General features: G+C 42.1%; 1 protein-coding gene across 1 annotated transcript in view; it reads left to right on the top strand.

Moving 5' to 3' along the window:
* The window catches only part of NOTCH2 (notch receptor 2), a 161,723-nt gene that overhangs the window by 98,359 nt on the left and 37,179 nt on the right, over positions 1-26,185 (top strand). Inside the window, exons 6-13 of the mRNA XM_017650050.3 lie at positions 10,127-10,360; positions 11,845-12,000; positions 12,441-12,629; positions 13,572-13,685; positions 14,496-14,609; positions 16,368-16,601; positions 20,145-20,255; positions 24,994-25,186. Of these exons, the coding sequence (XP_017505539.3) occupies positions 10,127-10,360; positions 11,845-12,000; positions 12,441-12,629; positions 13,572-13,685; positions 14,496-14,609; positions 16,368-16,601; positions 20,145-20,255; positions 24,994-25,186 (1,345 nt within the window). The remainder of the gene's footprint in view (positions 1-10,126; positions 10,361-11,844; positions 12,001-12,440; positions 12,630-13,571; positions 13,686-14,495; positions 14,610-16,367; positions 16,602-20,144; positions 20,256-24,993; positions 25,187-26,185) is intronic.

Below are 26,185 nucleotides of genomic sequence, written 5' to 3'. Positions count from 1 at the left end.
CAGTATTTGGCTTCAAGACATCTTCTGGGAAAAGTTTTGCTCTGGCAGTACCCATTTGAGAAAGAAAATGCTTTCAAAGGCCCCAAATTAAAGCAGTATAGACTAATGTTTTGTCTGTATACTACATACACTGTTATTTGATTTTTTTTTTAAAGGTTCATTTCCTTCAGAATTAAAGTTGACTTTAAAATCAACTCACAAATTCCTCTCTGGCAGCTTTTGGTTTGGGTTCAGTTCTAGGGCAGGCGTGATTTATTTTCCTGTGCTTTTTGTTAACCCAGAAATGGAATTTCAGCTTGGGCTTGGAACAGTGCACTGGGACACTAAGCAGCAGCGAACAATGGAACTTAGGTGAACACGGGTCACATAAAACTAACCACATTCTCCATCAGCTCTCCTTTATGACATGATGAGCCTAAAGAGTTGGTTGATTCCCTTTGCTGTCGGTTGTCTCACTTTCAGTGTGAACGTTGGCGTGAATCAGGATGTGCACCCGGCCAGAGGTGGGGCATGAGCACCTGTGTCTGGGAGCGGAGCTCTTCATGGTGGTAGTTGGATTCTGAGCTGAATGCCCCTATTTCAGTCTAGCCTCTAGTTGGTGGCAAGTGGTTCTCTAGCATGAGGCTTTTCTCACAACCACTTTTCTGGGTTTTTTTTTATATACTATAAGAATGGAGCTTTTTGACTAAAAGTAGGAACTAATTATTTCTGGAACTGCAAATGTTTTCTCATTTGTATTCTGCACAAGGAATGGGAAAATGAATTTCCCATTTCAGTTTCTCTGCTGTCAACTTGATTGTGAGGGCTTAATAATAAGCCTGTTTTCTAGAATTTGGCTTCCTCACCCCAGCTGCAGTCTGCTATCAGTAGGGCAGACTGCCAGAGTGCTAACCTGGAGCGCCTCATCCCAGAGGCCTCAGAGCTGATGAGTGGTCGTGTTGGTTGGAACAGGGATTTGAGGTTAGTATAGCCCCACACAAAATGCAGGAGGTGAGACTGAGGGGTCTTCTCTGCCCTTGTGGTCCATGACTCGGTGTCTGGCTTTGGCTACATACCAGCCAAGAACCGGTTTTGCAACATGACTCTCAGGCTCCCTGTAGAATGTCTGTATGGCAGCACTGAAGCTGCAGATACTTATTGACTGACTAACTGTTCTATCCAGCATACTGCACTGGGCACCATAAGAGGCACATTAACTCCTCTCTTTAAAGAATGGCCAAATTCACTACGAGGAAATAAGGACATCTACACAAAACCACAATAGGAGGTAGAAAGTATGAAAGAATGTGAGTTAGAAAGAAGCATAAATAGGAACTGGGGACCATCTCAGTACTCGGATGGGTGAGGGGGTTACTGAGGAGAGCTCACTTGTTTTGAATCTGCATAGTGGGACAATGTGGGGACTGGTGACAGAGGCAGGGAGATGAGGTAGAGGTGATGCTGAGTTTGAGGTGGGTTTCACGTGGAAAACATTTAGTAGTAAGAGCCAGGAGATTGGAATAGAGGAAGAGGGCAGAGACGCAGATTTCTGCATCTTGTATTTGGTTGCCTCGGGTGTGTATCAGGTCCGTAAGGGAAAGTGGGTGGAGTGAGACCAGCAGAGGGTTTGGACCTGTGGAATTGTGAATTGTGAGAAGTGTCCACACCTAAGAAAATGAATGGGGAAAGGGGCCTAAAGAAGGAAGGACAGAAGGGGGTATGTGAGAGTTGGGAGGAAGCTCTGCCATCACAGCATCCCTGAGCCAGGGTGTGCATTTTAAGACTGACTCAACTCTACATGCCTCTGTTGTAGCACCTGTAACAGTTTTCTGGTCTTAGCCTAACAAACTTTCAGTCTCTGGAGGATTGGGAACTGGTCTTACTTATTTTGGCAACCCTGGGTCCAGTTTTAGTAAATGATGGTTATTAAATGAGTGAAAACCAGAAACACTCAAATAAGAATGATAATTGCAAAAGGGTCACAGAATTTTGAGGTCATTAGAAATCTTCTGAAATGTAGTTTCAATATAAAGGAGAGAAAGAGCCAATTGCAAGGGGCTAAAGAGAAAAGTGGATGTTGAGGAGGGAAGAAGGGAGGAAAGTGTATAGCTCACTTATTCAAAATTCTGTACAGAAAAAGAAGGGGGGGGTCGGGAGAGACAGAGAGAGAGAGAGAGAGAGAGATATGAAGGGCAGTAGCTCTTGGGGACAGAAACTTCATGCAGTCGACACCATGGAACCATAGCTAGACTAAGAGTTAAGGCAGTTAGAAGGCGGTTGCTTAATAAACTGGCTTAGTGAGGAGGGGCCCAGTCTCAAGAGTTTTAGTGGGAGGTAAGTTAGGTGAAATTGTTGTGGAAAATGAGTGAGGAAGGACATGGGAAGTTGTAGTTAGAGTAGAAGTACCAAGACAAATGTGTTCATTACTATTAATATTTGGATGGCAAATCCTTGTTGTAAATGCAGCTTACTTGGTCTAAAGGGGTTGTTTGTAAGAAAATGAATTGTCAAAAAAAAAAATACACGGCCTTGAAATGGGCTGTCATTAGGTCATAATTGTGGCCTGCCAATGAAGCATACCATTCCTAACGGGACCTGCAGAACATAGTTCCCTGTTCTCCTATGTGCTCATGAGGCAACATGTATCTATTAGAGCACTTAACACTCTCAGTCATAATTGTTTGTGTGGTTGTAGAAACCCTTTTTTGTCTGTAAGTTCTGCAGGATAGAAACCATAACTGTTTTGTTTACCATTTTAATCTTAGTGTATATAGGTCAGGGTGTGGCACATAGTATATACATATTTGTTGAATAAATTAAGGAATGAATGAATCAGAGCACTAAATTTTCCATTGTTCTTGGCCCACCTTCATCCCTCCAACCTCAGAACTGTCACTGGGTTCTGCCAGGGTCTCTTCTCCTTCCTCCCTGAGGTACTTTAGTATCTTTCCTTCTTGTGGACCATGTCTCTATTACATTTGTAACACTGGGCTAATTGTATCAAGGATTACATTTGATAATCAATATAAGCACTTACTGCAGTGTGTGGTACCCAGAAATAGCTTAATAAGTATATTTTTACTGTTTGGAGTCAGTAGCAGCATTAGGGAAAAAAGAAAAAAATTGATTCTTTACCCATCATCCAGATGAAGGCAATTAGAAGAGGGCTGACTGGAATGACATCTTTAGGAAAATCTTAGGTTTTAATTGAAGAAGAAGGCTATTATCCACTATAATGTAAAGTTACCCTTGAGACATAGTTGAAGAATTAGGGTCAAAAGGCAAGATAAATTTGCTGTAGTAAAGATGATATGGAGTTCAGCAGCTCAGGAGGGGGTGGAATGAGAAGTCTGTATCTTGACTGGTGGATGTAGATAAGGGATGATAGAAACTTTGAGTATGGAACAATAGAGAAACCCTGAAGGTGTGAGGTAGATTACTTTGAAAGATGACTATTATTTTGGGATTAGAATGACTTCAGCGAGAGAAGACAGGAGCAGATGAACATTTGTTTAACAAATATTTTTTAATACCAAAGAAATATTATCAACTGGACAATGCAAAATGCTAGGGTGTCACCAATGAAGTGAACGGTTACCACACATTTCTCAATGGAACTTACCATCTAGTGAGGAGGACAGACATAAACCACATGCCCACCTGTAAAATACTGAGCTGTAATGAATGCCTAGCAAGAAAACCGGGGAGGATGGATGGCATATGAACAAGCGGAACTACTGGAGTTTGGAGTGGGCAGGTATTGGCTCCCTGAGAAAGTGACATTTCAGCTGTGGACCATGAGGACAAATTATTTAGGGCAAAGGAGAGCATAAGAGTGGTCCAGACACAGGGAACATCATGTGCAAAGACCCCACAGAGGGAAAGATTATGATCATGTTGAGAAACAATAAAAAGCCTGGGCGGCTAGAGCTAGTGGTGTTTCAAGGGGGGAAAGGTTGGAGAGGTAGGCAGACGGTGTGAATAGGATTTAGAATTTTATTCTAGGTGTGATGGAAACTATCAGAGCGTTGTGAACAGGCAAACGGCACAATCCACCTTCCATGCTAAGACCACTCTGACTGCTGCTTTAGAAACACGTTGATCGGATGCAGGGAAACCAGGCTTTTCAGGAGTCCTGGAAAGATGGCTTCTCGGGTCAGTGGGACTGGGCCCTGAGTTTCTCGCCTTTGTGTGCATGTGTATCCCCTCCCCTTGCGCTATCCCCTTAGCCCCTTGCATGCCCCCAGGCTTGGCCTGCACCCAGCGAGCTTGTGCATTAGTGCGCACACACAGTCCCTCTATAGGGAGACCCTGTAGATTCCAGTGTTTACAGACAGTGTTCAAATCAGCGTTAGTCCCAGCAGGGGACGATAGTCCACTTGTCCTCTGCTCTTTCCCTTCAGCAGCAGAATGGGAAATCTGTGTGTCGGGGAGAAGGTTTTGTAGGACGGAGGTTGTAAGAATGCCCTGCTATGATACAGAAAGATGGAACTCGGCAGCTTAGGAGCTGGGGTGACTGCCTGTGGGAAGAACACATTGGAGACTGAATGCCCCGGATTTACTGTGGAAGAGGAGGTAGCAGGGTCAGGACAAGGGCCAGCCAAGCTCGTGAGTGCTGCTGCAATGAGAGTTGACACGTAGCAGGGCCATTAATGTGATAAAAGTTCTTCCACACACTTCACAGAGAGGTGAGTGGGCCGGCGGAGGGTTTCTCCCCAAAGGGCTAAGGCTCCGAGAGCATTGCTTTGCTTTTTCCCTCCCTCCTCCCACTTCCCAGTGACTCATAACGCCAAGTCAGGGGGACGGTTTGCCTCTGGCCCCTGACGGAGCCATGACGGGCTGCTTGAATCCAGTGTGCGGCCGCTCACGAGGTGATGCCTGCTTAGTGGTCCAGAGCGGGGAGCTAGAGCTGCGCCAGTGGTTCCGTTTCAGGGCGGCCCCCGGGGGTTCACCTGGTATATCTCCGTCACAGGCTGTGCCCATACGCTTAATCCTCCACCCTTTGGTATTAAGATCAGAGGATGGGGCAGTAAGAAGAGACCAACATGAAAGTGACCATGGCTACAAACCCACACAGATGCTTGTCTTCCTGATGGCGGGGAGGGTACCTTCTGTCAGAGTGCCAGTGAGGCGTCTTGCTCTGCCCCTGTGTTTCTCAACCCTTCCCTGTCCCTTCCCCAGTTTGAAGACTAACTTGATCTCCTGTGATCTCACACCCCCAATGTCATTTGTAGTGCCTATCAACTTCCATTTTTAAATTTGCCAATTTTAGTCTTTCAGTTAGCTGTGTAAATGTGGACAGGTCACTGTATCTCTCTGGTCCTAGTTTCCTCATCTGTAAAATGAGCATATTGGTGAGATCTAAGGTGTAAGGCCAGTTTCACCACTGATAACCAAGTACAGTGCCTGACATGTAAACTGAGGTGATTGCAGACACAGTCCCTGCCCTCATAGAGCTTATAGTGTAACAGGGGCAGAGATTATAGAGTGAATAAATATGAAATCACTGCTTTGATACATGGCAACATTGATTGAATGGAGTAGATGCAATGGTGGAGGAAACTGGGGAGATGTAGGGATCTACTTAAGTTGTGTGACTACTCAAAGGATGAGAAGTAGCTAGCCACATAAACAGGAGGGGGAAGACTATTTGAGGTGTAGAGAACAGGATATTTTGAGACTCTGCAGTGGGAAACAACTTAATGTTAAGAAGCAACAGGAAGCCAGTGTGGCTGGAGTAAAATACATGAAGGGAAGATACGGATTTGAGACCTACTTAAGAGGCAAACATGATCAGCCAGAAAATGATCAGTAGCTCGGTGGCTCTAAGTGTTATGATATCAGCCAAGAATTTGGTTGTGTGACATTTCATAACTGCCTTAGTTCAGGCTCATGATGGCAGTAGAGAAGGTAGTTCTACATACAAGTTATTTCACTTCTCTTCTGCTGGTAGGTGGTGGGAAGGGCCTAATAGCCCACTGCCTTCTTCCTGGTGTTAAGTAGGAGCTGCCTGCAATATCTGGCAGGTGGAAATTTTAAGAGGGATAATGGATGCCCTTAAAAACGTTCCTAACTGAGCTTTGTGCAATGTGTTTTGGGAGTTCACTAGCAAAGGTCATGTGTTGACACAGGTGATGATACATGCAGAGACCCGTCGGGATGGGAGATTAACAGCTGGGTAGGGCAGGCAAACAACACAGCTCTCCCTTTTCACCGGAGGCTTTTATACACTGGGTAGCTCATAACTTAGTGCTCCTTCCTTCTCTCCCTGCCAACAGAAGGTACTTTGTGTTTAGTCTCTCCTGTATTCTGCCAGCACACTAATCTTCAGATGCAATTTTGATCATTTTTCCCTCCACCAGTGAGCCTGTAACATCTCCCCTTTGCTTGTTATATCACGGCCAGAATTCCCATTGAATGAGTCCTTCAAACAAATTGAAAACCTCAGATGGTCACCAGCCTTCTCTCCTTTGAGGCCCCAGCCATAGAATGCCCTCCAGTCGTGTTCATGTCTTCCAGACCTGAGCCCCCCGTCCTCAGTGAGCTTCTCCATCCTGTGCAGGCGACGCCGTCCTGTGTGAAACAGTGGGAAAAGCCAAAGGCCCTCAGCAATGCTCCCAGCCCCTCTGGATGATCACCAAGATTCTTTCCCGTTTCAGTACTGAATGTCCTTCTTCCTGTATTCATTCCCAGCAAGGGTGTTCTTTAATTGTCTTGTGCTTCTGTGCCTGTCAGTGTGTTTGACACCCTGACGCTAGGGTCTTAGTCCTGGACTTAGTCTGCAGATTTTGTTGACCAAGCCCAGGCTGGAGACTTACTGTGCTGCAGTGGATTTAGAGCCAAACTGATCAGGTTTGAATGACAGTGCTCTCACGTCCTAGGTCGTGAGCTTGGGAAGGTTACTTCGCCTTTCTGAGCCTGCCTTTTTACTTTTTTTTTTGGCTTCTCCATTGTTTTCCTCCTTTGCCAAGAGGGTGGTGACATGAAGGAAATGCAGTGTCTTAGCAGACATTCTGCTGGGAATTTTGGAACAAGCAATTGTAGGGACCACCCAGGTTACTATTTTCCTCATTATGAATTTATAATATAGTTTATAGAGTTGGAATGAGGATATAGTAATTCTGGCAGAAATGAGCCTGAGAAGGATTGTTGTTCTGGAGAAATGTGCTTGATCCTTAGAGATAAATGACCCATTCCATAGAAAATTACTTATTGGGCTCTCTCTTGTCTCTCTAGGTTTTTTTTTTCTAACAGTGTCTAACAGGTATGCAGTCCTAAGGTGTTCAGTGAACGGCTCAAACCTTCAAAAATCAATCTTACTAAAAAAGACATGATTTTGAACTGTCCCCCAAAATATATCTGTTTTTGGATAGCAATTCGGAGTTATAAGTTTTCCCAGTAATCCCATCATGTGAGTCATGATTATAATCTTCACCCTCTTCATCCTCTCCATATCCCCATGCTCTGTGCACCTGTGCACATGGGAAGCTGAGATCCACAGAGATGGTCTTCATATGGCCAGAGACACACCTCAAGTCTTTAAGAATTTTAGAGTCAGGCAGCTGTAGTTCAAATTCCAGCTCCTCTGCACTCCCTGCCCCACTCTGGGCAAGTGGTTTGACTTCTCTGAGCCTGTGTTCTCAACTGAAGTGACATCAGTTTTGTGACAGGTCAAGTCTAATGCTGGTTCATAGTAGGCAATGACTCTTGGTTTCCTTTCCCAGGAGTACCAGATTTCCAAGCCTTGCTTTATTTACCCAGTCAGTCTTGCTATAATATTTAAGTGTCTGGGTGTTATAATTAATAAGAAATACATGTGAGATATTGTTAAACACACAGCGTCTTATACTCAGAATTATCACAGAGCCAATCAAAATGAAAAACAGTATCTAAATTTCTCACATGAAGCAAGTCAGGTTAGTTTGAGGGTAGCAAAGATATTTGAGCTAGCATAAGAGACAAGACTCAGTAATTTCCAGGCTAGAGCAATTCTTCACCTACTTCTTCATTTTTTCACTTCTAAATCTCACTGTATCCTAATTATATATCTGTCTTTATCTCGCCAACACAGTAAGGGAGCAAAGCTTTCTGTGATAAAGGGCATCTTCTACCCTGGGGGAAATAATTGCCCATGTAATCCCTCCCTCCCTCACTCACTCTGTCTTAGTTAATATTATAGGTTGCAATTGTCAAATCCCATATGAAATTATGGAAACCTATTGGAAAGGACAGTTCTCAGAATGGCTGTCCGCCTGACTGGGCTTAGGAGTAGGCAGGCTTTGGGAACAGCTGGAACCAATAACTTGAATGACACCGGAATTCCTTTTTTCTCTTTTGTGCACTCCTGATTCACCCTTATCACATTATCTGGAGATGGGCCATTTCCTCCTTTCAGTCCATGTGTCAAAGGTTTCTAGTCCAAAATTTGAAAAAGAGACACAGTGGTATAGCTTGTATCATCTGCCCATCCTGAATCAGTCAGCTATGACTAGAAGGGCATAATGATGTAAAGACAAGATGGGCTCTTCAAGAATTACATGGATGAAGTGGGGTGAGGAGAGGTGACAGAGGATGGGTGCTGACACGGAGTTACAGAGATGACCACACACACATCCCGCCATCTAGGCAGTGGAATTTTAGCTGGGAATACAAAAACATTCCTGAACTGAGATTGCTTACGCCCAAGAGATGGAGATGAATTTGCAATTAAGTAAGTGAAGTGATATAGTTTCTGCGATAATGGATATATAGGTTGGATAGAAGTAAGGAACAGGCAGGCAGGCAAGATCCCATATAACTAGCTTCTGCTGGCTATGATGGGTACACAGCTGGGCACATTGCAGGCTTTCTAAAATTACTTGAAAATTAGTTGAATTATTGTTAGGTTTTCTAGGGACTAGGGAGAGCCTTGGCATTTTCTGAGTATAACTGTCATGTGCTTTTTCATTACAGGGCCTCTTCATCAGAATGCCTTTTTCAGTTATTCATTGAGTTCTTTACAAAGAAAGGATTAAGGAGGTTTGTTGAGTTTCAGCCACTTGTGTTTTAGAGAATTCAGATGATCTGAGTATTATTAGTTCCCTTTGCTGGCTCTCTAAACTTGCATTAAAGACCTTCAGTAAGACTGATTCATCAACTTGTTTTACAACTCAGGTGGCCTGGCACTAAAGTGCTTGTTAGTCACAAATCCTTCCTTGTAAGTTGAAGACATACTCTTGTTCCCTGTCATGGGCCCTGAGAGCCTTTGCTGTAGCCCCCCATCCTTTGCTATTGTAGTGACCTGATGCATATTCACATGTGGTCTCATATTTATTGTCCTGAGTTGCTCTCTTTCAGGCAGAGCAAACTGATTGTTTTTCCATCCTCTGTTACCCTGGGTCCTCTTTCTGCATCTTATCCCTCAAATCCACATCCCTGAGGCGAGGCTGCCACAGACTGAGCACAGTTTGCTTCAATCTCCTCATCTTGACCTCGTGTCACATCTGTAGTTTACCAAGACTTCTCATTGTCCATCATCTCTTCTCTCTACTCTTGCTTGCCCTTACTTTTATTTTTTAACTTAAAAACTTTTTATTTTGAGATAATTGTAGTTTCATGCACAATTATATGAATCAATATAGAGAGATACTCTATGCCCTTTACTAAGGCTCCCTCAGTCATTAACACCATCTTTCAGAGCTCTTGTACAGTATCATAACCAGGATACTGATGTTGATATAGTCCAGGCATAGAACAATTGCCCTAACACTTTATTTCATGGTCCTTATTATTCTTTTCCTTAATTACCTCTTACACTCTTCTCCCCTTGCTTTTTTCACTTACATGTTTGTTGTCCCAGAGATTTAACTGAGTTAAGGATCCCACAAAACTTATCTTCTCCTTATTGGTTGGCTTAAATTTGCATGTTGTCAGAACTCCTAGGGATAGCAACTTCCATTCTTCTTTAAATTATTTGTCTGGAATAAATATCACTAAGATGGCCCAAGGTGGCCTTGAAATTCATGTTAGGCTCTGGTCTGCTATGAGCTCTGCTTGCCTCAATTTTAGGCAGGTCACATGAGGATGAAGAATGTGTGGGGGCTGGTATGAGATACATCTTCTGAGACTTAAGAACCCTAATCAAAGCCCCAAACTTTTCCCCCCAAAGGGCAGTTCTGCACAGAGGATGTGGACGAGTGCCTGCTGCAGCCCAATGCCTGTCAGAATGGGGGCACCTGCACCAACCGTAATGGGGGCTATGGCTGCGTCTGTGTTAACGGCTGGAGTGGAGACGACTGCAGCGAGAACATAGATGACTGCGCCTTTGCCTCCTGCACTCCGGGCTCCACCTGCATTGACCGTGTGGCCTCCTTCTCTTGCATGTGCCCAGAAGGAAAGGCAGGTAAGACCAGCAAGAGGACAGCCTGGAGATCAGGGAAGGGGTTGATGAGCATTCAGGATTTCTGCCTTCTTCTTTTTCATGCCAATAATTGTGTCCGCTTAGTTACCATCTATAGGAACATGTCACTTAAGATTACTCTTCTGGAGATGTAATTGCTGGCCAAAGTGCCACTAAGTTAATCTTCTTAGGACCATTGGCTCTCCTCTCAACTCCTTGTACTACAGTTTTTCATCTCCTAAAATGAAAGTTGGTAACTATTGCCTTTAAGATCATAGGCTGAAAAGCACCTCAGAAATTAAGATTAGTTTCCCAGAAGTTATGAAAAAATTACTCTTAAATGGATTTAGGGCCTTCGTTTTAAGAAGAAATAATCCTTTTACTCAGGAGTCATTGGCAGGGATGAAGCATTTCAATATATTCTAACTCTCAATGCCTGTGGTAATATTCCTCTCAGGGAGGACTTTAACAGATGGCCAAGTTGACATTGCTCTATCTAGCCTCTCACTTTAACAGCTCCTAGTTTTAGGAGTAGAAAAATGAAGGGAGGAATGTGATAGAAGAAGACAGCTTAACTGAGAGAACTTTGTGCCCAACAGTTTTGAAATGTTCTCATAGTCATACCTTTCCAAAACCCCATTTCCAGCTTGTAGAAGCCTTAGTCACCTGTTCTTAAGCTAATTGCAGACTGGAAAATCCAGTTCCCATGTGAACTCTGCAGAACATGGGCCTAGTAATATCTTCAGAGTCCTGGGGGCATTTGAGTAAGGAATGCTGACATTATTAAAAGGCTGCCCTAGTAAAGGCTGATAATATTCTTCTGAGACTAGTGAAATGCTAGTGGCCCCATGAATATCAGGTAGTATGATTTTGGGAAAGTAGGTTGCTAAATAAAATACAGGATGCAGGCAAATTTGGGGCATATATTAAAACATTATTTGTTGTTTGTCTGAAATTCAAACTGAACTGGGCATCCTCTATTTTTTGTTTGTTTTTTGCTTTTTTTTATACAGGTTTTTTAAATTAAGGTATTATTGATAAACACTCTTATGAAGGTTTCACATGAAAAACAATGTGGTTACTACATTCACCCATATTATCGAGTTCCCTGCCCCCCCTCCAACTCCCTATTGCAGTCACTGTCCATCAGTGTAGTAAGTGGGCATCCTCTATTTTTATTAGCAAAATTTGTCAGCATTATCAGAAGGATATATCCACATTTTTCCTGTCCCCATTATCTAACCATCTCAGTTTAGACATGTAGGTAAATCTACCTTAAAAGATGTCCAGTTTGAGGGCTCAGGGTTGGAGCACCAGGGTGTCCTGCAGCTTGTCCTTAAGGTAGGCTCAGGAGAAGGGGAAGTTTCCTCTAAATCTCCATATTGGATTTTGGTGAGCCAATCATAAGATTTTCTCTCCTCTGTGAAAGACAGAACTCCCCCAGGTAAGCAACAATTTCTCTTTGTTCCTGCCCCTCCCTGTGACAGGTCTCTTATGTCACCTGGATGACGCATGCATCAGCAATCCATGCCACAAGGGGGCACTGTGTGACACCAACCCTCTGAACGGGCAGTACATTTGCACCTGCCCGCAAGGCTACAAAGGGGCTGACTGCACAGAAGATGTGGATGAGTGCGCCATGGGTGAGTACGTGGAGCCTTTCCTGTTCCTCGCGGGGTCTGCCGAGCTCAGCCAGCATTAAACTGAAGCATATTTTGCTCCAGGAGTGTGTTGCTCTAAACCTCAGATCTCTCCTTCTCCATGCCCACTGTTTACAACTGACCTTCCAGAGTTACCCTGTATTCTGTTTTCAGAACTGAGATGTGTGGAAGGTCTGTACTTGATTCTCAATATGAATCCCTATCTCAGTGACAGTTTGAACAAAAGCACAGCAGATATGCACAGGGGTGAGATTGCCCTAGTTGTTTGTTTTAAGGAATAAAGTAGGAAGTTGAGAACCAAGTTATGGAAGGCCAGACCCTAAGGCTGTAGCAGGCAACCCGCTTCTGTGCTTCTGTAGGCCACATTTGTGGAAACTCCATCAAGTGCTTTGATCTGAGGAACAGATGCTTGTTTCTTCCAGCCAATAGCAACCCTTGTGAGCATGCAGGAAAATGTGTGAACACAGACGGCGCCTTCCACTGCGAGTGTCTGAGGGGCTATGCGGGGCCTCGCTGTGAGATGGACATCAACGAGTGCCATTCAGACCCATGCCAGAATGATGCCACCTGTCTGGATAAGATCGGAGGCTTCACGTGTCTGTGCATGCCAGGTACATGGCCCATAAGCGTGTGGGCTCAGGACAGGAGGCACTGCCCTGCATTTCCCTTAGGTGGAGCACTCCGTGTAGTGTGGCAATTCCGTGGGCTCTGTCAGCACTTATTCCACGATGACGACAGGATTCCCAGACAAGGGGATCCTTAGGATCAGCAGTGCTAGGATTCCTAGAGCTAGGGGGACCAGATCAAACAAGCCTGAATGTCAACATCAGTTACACGTGAGAGAAAAATTCAGAAGTGATTGTTTTTCTGCAAGTATTCCTTAATTTCATGAAGGATTTTCCATAAGAATCTTTGCCATTAAATAGCTAGCTTTCCTGATGCCCTGATCTGTTACAAATACCATGCCATTCCATTTGTAAGAATTAATTTTACTCATAATTGTACAGGAATTTGCCATTTATCCATAGGGATGTACACATGCTTTGTTGTATTCTGGAGCACTTCTGAAAGACCATTTCTTGACTCCTCAGAGAGCACAGCTAAGTGCAGTTTACAGTGACCGCTGACACTGGCTGTTTTGCCTGACTGAGGATGTAGGCCACTCTTGCCTGGAGAGGCCCTCCTGACCTTGACTTGCATGATGAGAGCATCCCGACTCAGTTTCAGGAACCCTAGGGGGCTGGCACTGTCCTGAAAGTGAAGGTTGGACAATCAAAGAATGTGGGACAGTCTTTGCTGGTATACTAGGTCTTACCAGTGTCTTTAGAGGTAGCTTCTTTCACCTTTTCACAGGGACATGGGTATCTCACAGTGTCCCTCTGCCCACTGATACTTACAGTGACTCTCTCCCACTATGGCAGAGTCCCCTTGGCCCTCTGCAGAAATGGTCATGCTCATAGAGGATGGTAGTCATCTTTGCAAATTGTGCTTTCTTGGCTAGAATGCCTTTCTTTATGTCTTTCTGAACCACTTGTGTGATCTGTCTTGTTCAGGTTTCAAAGGTGTGCATTGTGAATTGGAGATAAATGAATGTCAGAGCAACCCATGTGTGAACAATGGGCAGTGCGTGGATAAAGTCAATCGCTTCCAGTGTCTGTGTCCGCCTGGTAAGTGCCCACCACCTGCCTGTTTTATTTAAAAGCACAAAGCTAACTGACCACAGGGAAGGGAGGAGGGAGAGAATGTGTGTGGGATGTACATGAGGAAGTCATTAAACTGAGCACTTCGGGATAGGAGTGTGTGTGTACAGAAATGGGGTATTTGTCTCAACTAGTATATGTGATCCTTTGTGGCCAGAAGTCCAAGTCTACTCTGAATGGCCCATGACCTTTTGTCTATGTGTGTATTTCAGAAAGTTCATACCTCATAGAAGCCTTAGTTATAGGCTATTCAGAGTTTTATTTTTTCCCATGGGTCATATTCTTGAAGCTCCTCTGTGAGATTATTATTTTTAGACATTTTACCCATGGGTCTAGAAACAGACAACACAAATTCATTTTTCCAAAGAACACCCTGTTTCTCGTTTTGCTTCCCAAATGCTACTGTTGAAGACAATGCCAGAATTTCTGCCATAGCCTGTAGTCTCTTACTGTTTCTTCAGAGAGAAGGTACCAATTACTCTGAAGCTACCCTTGCTTGTTTGAGGGCTCCACCTATAATCATTCAGTCCTTTAACTGGAAGTGAAATCTGTGCTGGGAAGAAACAGGGGTGTAGACATACCACAGTTAGTTGCCTCTGATGCTCTGAGCTTCACCCAGTTGTCCCTGTTGCCTGGTGGGGGGAATCATTTTACATTTGCTGACCCATTGGTATAAACTGTGCCAGTAACAGCCCAACACTTGTTGGATATCATTCTCATAGTAAAGAAAGACATAGGATAATCCTTTGACTTGTGTCATCACTGTGCCCTTTGAAGGTTTTACTGGGCCAGTTTGCCAGATTGATATTGATGACTGTTCCAGTACTCCATGTCTCAATGGGGCGAAGTGTATTGATCACCCAAATGGCTATGAATGCCAGTGTGCCACAGGTAAGATTTCTCTCACTTTTATTCCCCTATTAGGTCCATTTGGAACAAAATAGGAGACTGTCCTCTTCCAGATGCCCCATCAGGCCAGTCCTAACAGGGGCTTCTCTGTGTTTAGAGAGAGCTTCTTCCGGCACATTTTTCTGCTGCTCCCTCTCTTTCCTTCTGCAACACCTGCCTCCTTCTCCACCACTATTGTGGCCTGGACATTTCCATTTGGTGTCCATGTCTTTTGGGGACAGATTTTGGCAGTGGTGAGTTTCCAGCTGGCCTGACTGACTCCTTCGGGAAAGGGAGGAATTCCAGTTGAAAGCTATTTTTCACTGGGGCTTCTCAGCAGGAGGCCTGTCTCTGTATTTCTTGAGGCAAGTGATTAAACAAGGCCCAGAAGTCTGTCGGTGATTATGTATGTGTATGTGTACAGAAATGGGGAATTTGTCTCAACTAGTATATGTAATCCTTGGTGGCCACAAGTCCAAGTCTACTCTGAATGGCCCTACTCTGAATGCATAGAAGGCTTCTCATGTGATGAAGGTCATTTATATATCTGAACAGATGGAGAGAGAGCTCTGTCTAGGAGACTTAGGATCCTCCTTCCTGACTTTTACTAGAATCAAAAAGAATCTGGTTACAAATATTCTGCATTTCTAATCTGTGGCCACATTTCTCATTTGGGAGTGGATTTGAATAAGCCAGATGTCCCTTATTACACATTTAGTTTTGTACAGTCCAATATTATAGAGAAGAACTAGAAATTATTAGAGAAGGTGATTTCCCAATTTCTTTTTTATCTTACTGCTTAAGAGAGAAAGAAGTTATGAATATGAGTCAAGACATTTTTCTTATTTTAAAAAATGGATTCTTAAAGGATTTTAAACATCATAAGCATGATTTCTTTCTGATTCCAAAAAGCAAGCTAAATCATAAAATAAACACAGAGAATTACTACTTCTGTAGTATTGGAATGTTACCACTTATTGGGCTTATTTAGGTTAGGCCCTGTCCAGTGAACTACCTAACTTCCTTCTCTTTTCATGAACTGCTGTCTCTGTTTGGAGAAGTTCCAGATTTTTTCCTCCTCTGGCCATATTATGTTCATGGAGAATAACCTTCACTGGAGGAACTTTAAAAACCTTGAATTCATGTCAAAAAGGGAGGAAAACCCTACTGGAGCCTTTTAAAAGAGATTTAATGTTGAGTGAAGAAGCTTTTATTTGTCCATTTTTCTTATAATTGCTCATAACTTGTTCATTCATGTTATTCAACAAGTATTTATTAAAAACTTAGTATGTAAGCATAGTACTCTGGCAGGGGCTAAGAAGAATAAAGAAAAGTTCTCTGTCCTTTTAAGTTCAGAATTGGGAAGATAAGGTACGTGAAGCCAAGGTACCTGTATGTTGGGTTTGGGTGGAAATGAATATAGATGTAAACACAGAAAGGCAAGAGACTGAGAGCTGTTCTCCACTGAAGCCCAATGTGAGATGAAGGTGCAGTTAAAGCATCTCTGCAGTGAAACCATTGGTAATTTAGAAAGAGGTATTTGAATTCTACAAATTTGATTTGAAAAACTATTTTAAACACAACTTCCTAGGGCTTGCCCTGTAAAGCAATGCAAACAGTAAGTTTTTACTGCTCATTGCCTGCAGTATGAATTGTTTCAAGACATAACATGTGTAGGGTAAGTGGATAGGTCTGCATTTAGTTTCTGATGTGTAGTAGACACCTTGGTTTTGAAGCCTCCTTGGTAAAATTCCTTCCAAGGATTCACTGGTGTGTTATGTGAGGAGAACATCGACAATTGTGACCCGGATCCTTGCCACCATGGCCAGTGTCAGGATGGGATTGATTCCTACACCTGCATCTGCAATCCTGGGTACATGGGTGCCATCTGCAGTGACCAGATAGATGAATGTTACAGCAGCCCTTGCTTGAATGACGGTCGCTGCATTGACCTGGTAAATGGCTACCAGTGCAACTGCCAGCCAGGCACGTCAGGTAAGCCTGTTGTGTTTATGTTTCCTATGGGGTTTTCACTGTTTCTCAAAAACCATTTACACAGATGTCTCAGGCTTTCTTGACATATGTGTAGACACCTGAGAAATTGTCCTGATTCTGAGAAGCACAGCCAGAAACATCTCAGAGATAATAGCTTATAAAGCTGATGATTCTGTGTATATGTTTTTGTTAGAAGCCACTTTAGAATATTGCAATTATTATCTAAGATTGAAAACCCTCCTGCTTTTGTGGCTTGCTTCAATCGTCTTCTTTTCTTTAACCTCCACCTAGCTCATATTAATGAAGTTGGTCCTTCCCCTCTCCTTTCCTCCATCCCTCTTGTCCTTTCAATTGTTTTTTCTCCATTTCAGAGTCCGGTATCTTTAATGTGACACTTTTCTCCTGCCCTCTGTCTCTGGTAGGCTTTGGGTTTTTTGGGAGATCCTAAGGGAAAGGAGAGACTTTGCAGCCTGCCCCAGCCATTGTAAATTAGAATGTAGAGCTGCCATTTACCATACTGAGTTTGCTGCTGATTCCTGCCCAGTTGAATGACCGCTTATTAGTTGTGAGGGCATGCTCCTCCTTGCCGAGGGAATGTTGAATGATTTTCTCAGGCAGCAGCATTTCACAGGTTTCACTAGAGTCTATTTTACTTATTTGAGGTATAATTATAGTCACAACTGTGGTTAATGGACAGAGAAGTACTATGTCTCAGATCAAAGGAAAATGTATTAGTGAAGATTAACTAGTATGTGCCTTTGTTAGAAGGGAGCCTGCCAATACAAGAGAGTGATTTATTGAGGTCTCATTCTCGATTTAAGGAAAATGGCCTATGTAGGGGGCAGAGGTGGGGGAGGTAGTCAGATGGCCTCATTTTATTTTGTTATTTCCAAATCTATTTCTTCAAACTTGTCAAAGGCCCTGGTCTTCCTCCAAGACCTCGTACATGCCAAGTTTGAAAACAAAGTCCTTTTTGAGTTGCTCAAGCATACAAAAAACATCCCATGCCTTCAGAGTTGAAAATGCCTCCCTCCTCCCCACATTTAGATAACTCACTAAAAGAGCTGAATAGATCTTTGTGAGACCTTCCAAAAGCAATTTGCTTCCGGGCTGGTCCCCACACATGAGAAATTGCAGTGCAAAAAGAAATTTGAGAGATTTACAAGCAATTGAATGGATGTCTTTAGAATGGCGGGCTGTTTTAGGCTTTGCTATCATTACCATTATAACAAGTGTACTGGAAATCTGGGTGAGTGGTGGGTTAGCAAGCACATTGTTTTCCCTGGGATTATATCTTTATGCTAGGATGTGTCAGGTGTGTTCCCTGGGGAGGACGGGGAAGGTGGGGTGTAAGTAGCTGTCACCGAGTAGGCAAGAATTGGAGCTGAGCAGCATGCAAGCAGCACAGAGAAGGCAGCCGCAGAATCTCTCAGCAAACCACCACATGCATTCTTGTGCCTGTTTGGAGAATGGAAGCAAAGAGATGCAGGTGACATAAAGAAATCTTGGTCTGTGATGGTGGAGAAAGACCTGGCATGTACCAGAGGCCTGGGGGAAAGGATTCATTCAGTTAATCGTTATGATAGACTCTCACATTCTAGAATAAGAATCCACGACCCATTCATAATACGGTTCTGAATTGGTAGGTTGGGATTTGGAGAATGTGTAGGCAGAAGGATACTTTATACCCGCTGTTTATAATTGTGGTTTCTCACTCACTGTGTACTTAAGGGGAGATATACTACCCAGAATCACTCTCGATGTTGTCTTTCTCCCGTGGTCCTGTGGTGGGAGACCATCTTCAGTAAGCCTTCTTGGATTCCAAGTCACAGATCCCGACCTGACTAGCTTAAGGAATCATAAACAAACAAGCAAACAACAACTGCAAAACAAAGAGAATTTAGTGAAGCACACAGTCACATCTTAGGGATTCCAAGACAGAACTGATCCATAAGGCTTAGGGGAAATAACCAGGAAGCAGGGCAGTTTGCACACAGTTCATGTCCCAACGTTCCGATGAGAGAATCTCATTGGCCTGGCAAGGGTGGGTATCTGGCTGTTTCTGCTCCTATGAAACATGGCCTTGGGAGTGGAGTCGCTCTGGACCACCATGGCTTGCTGTGGCCTGCCTTGGTTGATTGTGGATAAATGGGCGTTGTCAACCCAGGGTTACACACATCTCCTAAAGGCATCCATTTGTATACAAGGAATGTGGAATCCTTGCCTCATTTGTGGCTAGTGAGCTAGTAGAACCTTATTAGCCACAGAGTGACCAGTGTTATGTGAATAGCACAGAATCCAGACAGCCTGGTTCACATCCTAGCTGTGGTGCTGTAATTGTGCAAGTCCATGATAAAATGGGTATAGCAACTTGATTTGGTGGTTGAGTGAGAAGATTAGAGAAGTGTGAGTGAATCTTTACGGCATTTTGTCATGGAATTTTCATTTAATTTACATCCTTATTACTAGGCTTCATTTTGAGACTTTGGAAAGTACCAAGGTGTTTTTCTAAGATACCCCCAGAAGCATCATTAAATTCATGTTAAATAAATAATGAAGCATCATGAGGTTTTTACAAAGTAATATTAATAATAATGGTTGGTACAGCCCTACTGTTTAGTTACCCATATCTACAATTAAGTTTTTCTTAACAACCAAACTCTGCCAATCATCTGGGGAATAGACTGGGAGGAAGGCAGCATACTGCAGGAAGTTATCAGACCCTTTAAGATCTATCCTGTACTTAGCCTGCAAGGGTAAGTCAGTTTAAAGCTTACAAGTTCCTAAACTCTAATATTCATGAAAGCTTAAATTTTATCTTTGGAACACAGTACTGCCATTTGTTTTCCTTGAAATGACAGGTTCATTTCTTTCATATAATGTTTGCTAAATACTTACATCTGAATAGCCCTGGTCTGTCTTTCAGTTGTTCTTTCCATTAAAGTGGGATTCTGTGAAAAAGGCAACTGTTTCAGTTCAAAACTCAGACAACAGCACAACTGCTTTTCCTGGAGATGGTTGTGTGCTTTGGCATGCCATGGAATCACTTTATGTGGCCTTCCCATGTCTTCACGTGAACAGTGGTCGTATACTCACGGGTCAAGCTACAGTTAAAATATAAAGTTAATCTTGACTGCTTCACCAAAGTGATTCTTAAGTGAAATTATCTTTTTGTTTAGTTTTCTTTTAACTTTGAGTGCATGGAGGGGAAAGATACAGTGACCAGCAGTACATTTTAGTGCCACTGCCTTGAATCCTGCTTAAGGGTCAGCATTCCTACCCCATTTCTCTTGCAAATGAGTGCAAATGCCAACATGATGAAAAAAGCAAATAGTGGCTTCGTATGATTAATGCACTGATTTTGCCCCCACGGTCCCCCTGGCAGTGTCTGGAGGACTGCGCTCTGAGAACTGCTGCTACTTACCACTATCCTGGGGTGGCTGGATACTCTTTAGGTTTTTGAAAACCTAGCATCACAAGCAGAGATCATGGGCCTCCTTGGGGATAATATTGCATGTTTTTTCCTTCCTTTCATCTTTGCAGGTGTTAATTGCGAAATCAATTTTGATGACTGTGCAAGTAACCCTTGTACCCATGGAGCCTGCATGGATGGCATTAATCGTTACAGTTGTGTCTGCTCACCAGGATTCACAGGTGATGCTCTTTTTGTTGGGAGGTCCCTCCTACAGCCCCATCACTTTGGGAAAAGGGCATCTAAAGGAAAATTATGTTCCAAATGTTTCTTATTTCATTTTCTCTTGGAAGGTTAGAAGTTTTTTTTGTGCTTCTCTAGCCCAGTTTTATGCATACATGCCTTTCCTAAACTGTAACATGAAATTTTTCATTAATTAGTGCTTTTAGGCCATGTGTTTATAGCTACCTGAAAAGAATTTCTAGTCAGACGATACCATGAGTTTCTGTCCCTTTGCTTGAGTTATACAACTTCCAAAGCCACCTTTAGTTTTCTAGACTTAATAATGAGTGCCTCCTTTAAAGGTATAAGCAAGGTAAAATTCTATGCAAACACTAAATGCTTTTTTCTGAGTACTTCCTCTTATGGAAGCTTGTTGGATGAGCCAGAACTTGGGAAGACCAACCTAATTTGGCTAGCACAAATTATGTTTTCTCCCAAAGGGGAAGAAAATAGTAAAATTGGGTATAATTCTTAAATTGTAAACAGCTAAAACATTACACACACATGTGTGTAAACACACACAAACTCACACACCTTTCTTCTCTTTCTTGGTGTTAGTAAGATTACCTTTATCTTTTATTCTTCTAATCAAAAAGTGCTAGAGGCTACTGAGGAACTCTGAGGCCCCTTACTGACACACCTGGTTGGTAATGGAGCCATCAGAGGGCATATGCTGTGCCTGTCCTTTTCTTTGTAAACAGTGCCACACACAAGCAGGCACTTACATAATGATGCTACCATTTAATAAATGCCATTTGGTCATTTGCAACCAATGTGAGAAACTTCTATGAGAGCTTTTTAAACTATGCTGTCAAAAGGCAGTTGGAGCCAAGTGAAGTGAATGTCTGCCTCTTGCCTGCTGGGAACTTATTTTCCTCTGTATTTCACAATCCTTTTTCCTACTTTGTATGATTGTGTACATTAGAGAGGAATGTTTGTGGCCCACATGGGTCACCATGACCACTTAGTAGAAAATCACCCAGAAGACAGGTGTAATGGAAGCTCTCCTATCTCATGCCCAGCACTGCTGGTGGTAGCCAGATATACTTTGGTGTCCTGAAACTTGTTATTCCAAGATTTTTAAATGACAGCCAACCGAATACACAAAAATTCCTGCTAGATAGGATAATAGGTGCATTTTTCTTAAAGAGGTAATAAATCTCATGCTTAATCAATAAATGCTTAATCTCATTTGTCAGTGCTATTATCATTCCTGTGGTATCAATGAGAAACCCAGAGCTTAGACAAGGTAAGTACCGGTGCACTACGTTCAGCAGTCTAGCCCAGGCAGCCCTACCTCTAGGGCCCTGCCCATGCCCACTTCACTGGACAGCCGAAGGAGGCGCCTGCTATGGTTTCTTTTTAGATATGTAAGCCTTAGACTGGACTTATGTTTTTTTGGAAATGCCATTGAATCATATTCACTTTCTTTTTAACATTCAGCAAACCAGGAAGGTTAAGGAGGGAGGACGTAGGCTAAAAATATTCTAAAATAAACTTAAGGTGTAGCATACATAACTACATAACTGGGTGGTACCCTGTTTCTGGAACTGCTTTCTTTCTTTGTCTGTTTTTTTTTTGTAAATCAGCTGCTGAAAGGACAAGACAACTGTGGTATATATTCATGAGCTGTAAATCTAAGGCGTTTTATTTTTTCCTTTGTTTTATTTTAATACTACTACATTTTTTCTTTTTACAATTTTTATAACAGCTTTGACAGATTTAAGGGAGTTTTTACTTTTTTTCTGTTCTCAGACCTCTTTATACCTACTGATTGAATGGGAAAAATAAATCATATGTTTCATCTATAAGGTATTTTTCAGGTTTACAGACTACTTTTTCAGTTTCACCTTCATATTCATTTTTTATGACTTCTCATAACAGGCCATAAAGGTAGATAGGTTGGATAAGAAACCAAAAGCCCAGGCAGCAAAAACTGAAATAAATAAGTGGGACTACATTAAATCAAAGTGCTTCTGCACAGCAAAGGAAACAAAGTTGAAAAGGTAACCTACATACAGATGGAGAAAATATTTGCAAGCAATATTTCTGCTAAGCAATTAATATCCAAATAGGTCAAGAACTCATACACCTCAATGGCAAAGAAGCAAATCATCTGATTAAAAAAGGGGCAAAGGACCAGAGAAAAAAATTTCAGCTATGTATGGTGATGGATACTAACTAGACTTTTTATGGTGATCATTTTGCAATATATACAAATGTTAAATAGTTATGTTGTACACAGGAAACTAATATGTTATATGTCAATTATACTCGACTTATAAAAGACAGATTAGGCAGCAGTAGCTAAACACAATATTAGAAAATATTATTAGAAAATTCCCAATATTTCAAGTAGACAATACTGAAAGTATTCACTGTAATGCTCAGAGGTACATGATTTAATGAGACTTGATTGTATTTTTAAGGTATAAATCATCATTTACAGAAGTTTTGAAAGCTTCGCAATCTACCAAACCCTAGTGGTTTTCAAATAACATGGAAAGGCCAACCATGAGTAACAAATCTACCGGTACAGTTAATCCTTGTGAAACTTACACAATGTCATATGTCAACTACATTTCAACAAAAAAACTAACAAAACAAAAACAAAAAAAGTAGATAGGGAAGTTTTATTATCCTCATTTAACAAAAAAGGCAACTGAGAGAGAGAGCTTGAGGTGTCCAAGGCCTGAACCTGTGAGTGGTGCAGTGAGGGCTTTGGGTCCCCGAAGGCAGGCTTCCCCCAGTCACCTCGCTAGCCAGTGTTGAAACAGCGTCTAGCCCAGAGGAAACACTCAGTAAATGTTGCTGAATGAATGTCTAGAACTCAAATGTGGTACTTCCGACATCTAACTCGAGGCTCTGGAGTCTGGACTAGCCTTAACTATTTGTTAAATAGTTACAAGGTAAGGAACACTGGCTAACTTCCCGTGCAGTAGTTCCTGAGCTAAACAAGGTACATAGCCTTGTGCTGGGCGTTTCTGATGCTGGGCGGTAACTCCTTAAAAGTAGGACCTTGATTGTGAGGCAGCTGTCAGCCCACATGGTAGGCTGAACAAGGAGGCACTTAACCCTCTGGGCTAAAGTGGCTTGAAAATTGATTCTGTAAAGAGTTTTGAAAGCGAATAAAGAAAACAAGAGGAGTGGCTTCTGAGAAGATGCTTCCAAAAAAAAGGACAGAAAATGAAGGCTTTTTCCTCTTATCCTTCCCTGAATAGCAAGCTGAGAACAGCTGTGTAGTTGAAGAGTTCTGGCTCATATTGTAGTGCCAGTGGCAACATCTAACAAAATTAGAGGTTGATGCTAAAGAAATAGTATTTTTAAATAAGCTATTAATAAAACACTGAAGAGGAAAACAGCAACCACTATCACATTATGGGTCTTTACCAGGAGAGCCACCAGTGATGGTTTAGAGAGCAACAGAGGGTGAAAAAATGTTAATTCCCATGTTTTAAAGGGGTGTGTATCTATTTTATTTGGAATTTCCTCTTCTAAATGAAGGGTTACTCTTTCTTAAATAAAAGTGCAGGTTTTTATCTGAATCAGAAAATTGTACTCTTTGAAATTTGTGAATTCCTTCATAGCAGTTGCTTATTGCCATTCATGTGCAACCTTATGGTTATTTCAAAATTTTATATCATTTTGGAATACATAATTCTCAATTATTCAAAATTTAACAAAGCAAAACCCATGTAACTGGCACATTTTACTTTATTCAGCTTAAAGTAATAAATGTCAAGGTTATGGCAGACGTCCTTCCAAAGGGCTGTCTTGGGTATGTTTTAGAAAAAGAACATAATTCACTTCAGTTTGTATATCCTGAGCATTTACATCCTTGTATAATGATAAACTTGATAAACACTTATTAATGATAATAATTGTCTACATCAGAGTTTCTCAAAATGTGGTATTTGAACCATCTGTATTATTTTAAATGTTTGCTGGACCCCATCCATTACAATCCATGGAAATGGGGCCCAAGAATCTCCTTTATAATACATACTTTAAGCAACTCTTTTGCATATTAAAGCTTAAGAACCACTGGACTAGGTTGAGAAGTGCTGAATTGTTTTCTCAATTATCAGAGGACAATAATATTATACTTTGAATACTCTTCTTCCTGAGACAAAAAATGGATTAATGCAAGTCTAAGAATGGAAACAAAGTGGTTTTTCTTTTTAAACAGTTTAATAATTAAACTAAAATCCATTCATTAAGCATTCCAGGTAAGTGTATCATATGTAGAAATGTAAGAGGTTGACTAACTAAATAACTAAAAATTGACTGCAGTAAACTAGCTGAACACAGTGAAAAGCAAAGCTTCTTTGAAGAGTACTCAGAACAGCATTGAGAGGAGCAGCCAGCTTTGGTAATATTGTGTTTTCTTTTTGAATCCTTGTGAAATTTCCCCATTTCTAAGATGAAGTAAAGAAGAAATATATATATATATATCAAAACACTGTAACACCATTCCAGCATTTTGTTATCTTTTCTTCATTATTGAAAGTCAATGCTGTTTGCTCCTTCCTCTCATGGCCCTAAATGCTATTGGATGTCTTATTTCTTAAATCTTGACATTTTGTGATGAAGGTATCTCATAGCCTGAGGAGAGGTGTCAACACAGTATATCTCATAGTTCTGTGTCTGTTCCCAAAGTATATTGAACTTGACCAAAATGGTCTCCCTTCTCCACAGGGCAGAGATGTAACATTGACATTGATGAGTGTGCCTCCAATCCCTGTCGCAAGGGTGCAACATGCATCAATGATGTGAATGGTTTCCGATGTATATGCCCTGAGGGGCCCCATCACCCCAGCTGCTACTCACAGGTGAATGAGTGCCTGAGCAATCCCTGCGTCCATGGAAACTGTTCTGGGGGTCTTAATGGGTGAGTAGCTGCCACATACCAATAGTTTCTTATTGACTTGTGTCCAGTCAGTTGGGTTTTAGTACTGGCCGTACCCTGTAGAAGTCAGGGACTTGAGCTAAGACTTGGTTAAGATTTTGGTAGTTTGCATCATAGTTTTCCAAAACACCATTTCTTCCCTTCCTTCTATAACTAAGCAGCTGAAAAATAGGGAGGAATGTCTCCCTCATGTGGATAGTCAGCACATGGAGGGACCCAGGGTTATTTTATGAGTCCTTGGCCATTGTGCTCTTATTATTCATTGCATGATTGAGTTCTGAGGGGTACCTTATTTGATTCCACCTCCCACCCCCACTTAAAAAAGCTCAACTCTGTTCTATCACAGTACCAGGGTGTACTGCTGAAGAGTTGGTCTCAGCTAACTTTAGATGTGGCCCCGATGAAATAGTCACAGTTTGTAAGCCCCTCAGAGTTTTGTGATGTGTTGGCAAATAATTTTCTAGAATCATAGTGTGACATTAGGTCCCATGAGATAGTCCAATACTCTTCTTATGCTTCCCAGAAGACAGGGTTCTGGGCATTGCTATTTGCTATACTTACAACAGGTAAAAGAATGGAGAGTGCATTTAGAGACAAATGGGAAATCAAGTTCCTTCCAAGATGAATCACCTCAGTATTCCTCCATCAGAGTATGGCAGGCTGCAGAGCATTCTAACTCATCTCCATTTTTGCTAAGGATCTCCAGCAAAGAGGCTATCATCTCCTAATAACACACACTAGGTGCTAATGATGTTCAAATTGTGAATAATGTACACATTTTTCAAATACATTTTTTTTTTTGTTCCATTTCTCGCTCAGTACCCTAAGTGCTTTCTGGGGCAGGGTTTCAGATCATAACAAAGCATGTCTCAGAAGTCAGACATTCCAGGACCTTTTCAGAGTGGCTTAGGGTCTCTGATACTAACCTGCTTCCTGGGAGTCTATTTTGTACCAGAAACAATGGATCCAATGGTTTGCTTT

This window comes from Manis javanica, chromosome 4, assembly GCF_040802235.1.
Source record: "Manis javanica isolate MJ-LG chromosome 4, MJ_LKY, whole genome shotgun sequence".
In the NCBI taxonomy this organism is placed as follows: domain Eukaryota; kingdom Metazoa; phylum Chordata; class Mammalia; order Pholidota; family Manidae; genus Manis; species Manis javanica.
This window is presented reverse-complemented; position numbering and strand designations above follow the sequence as displayed.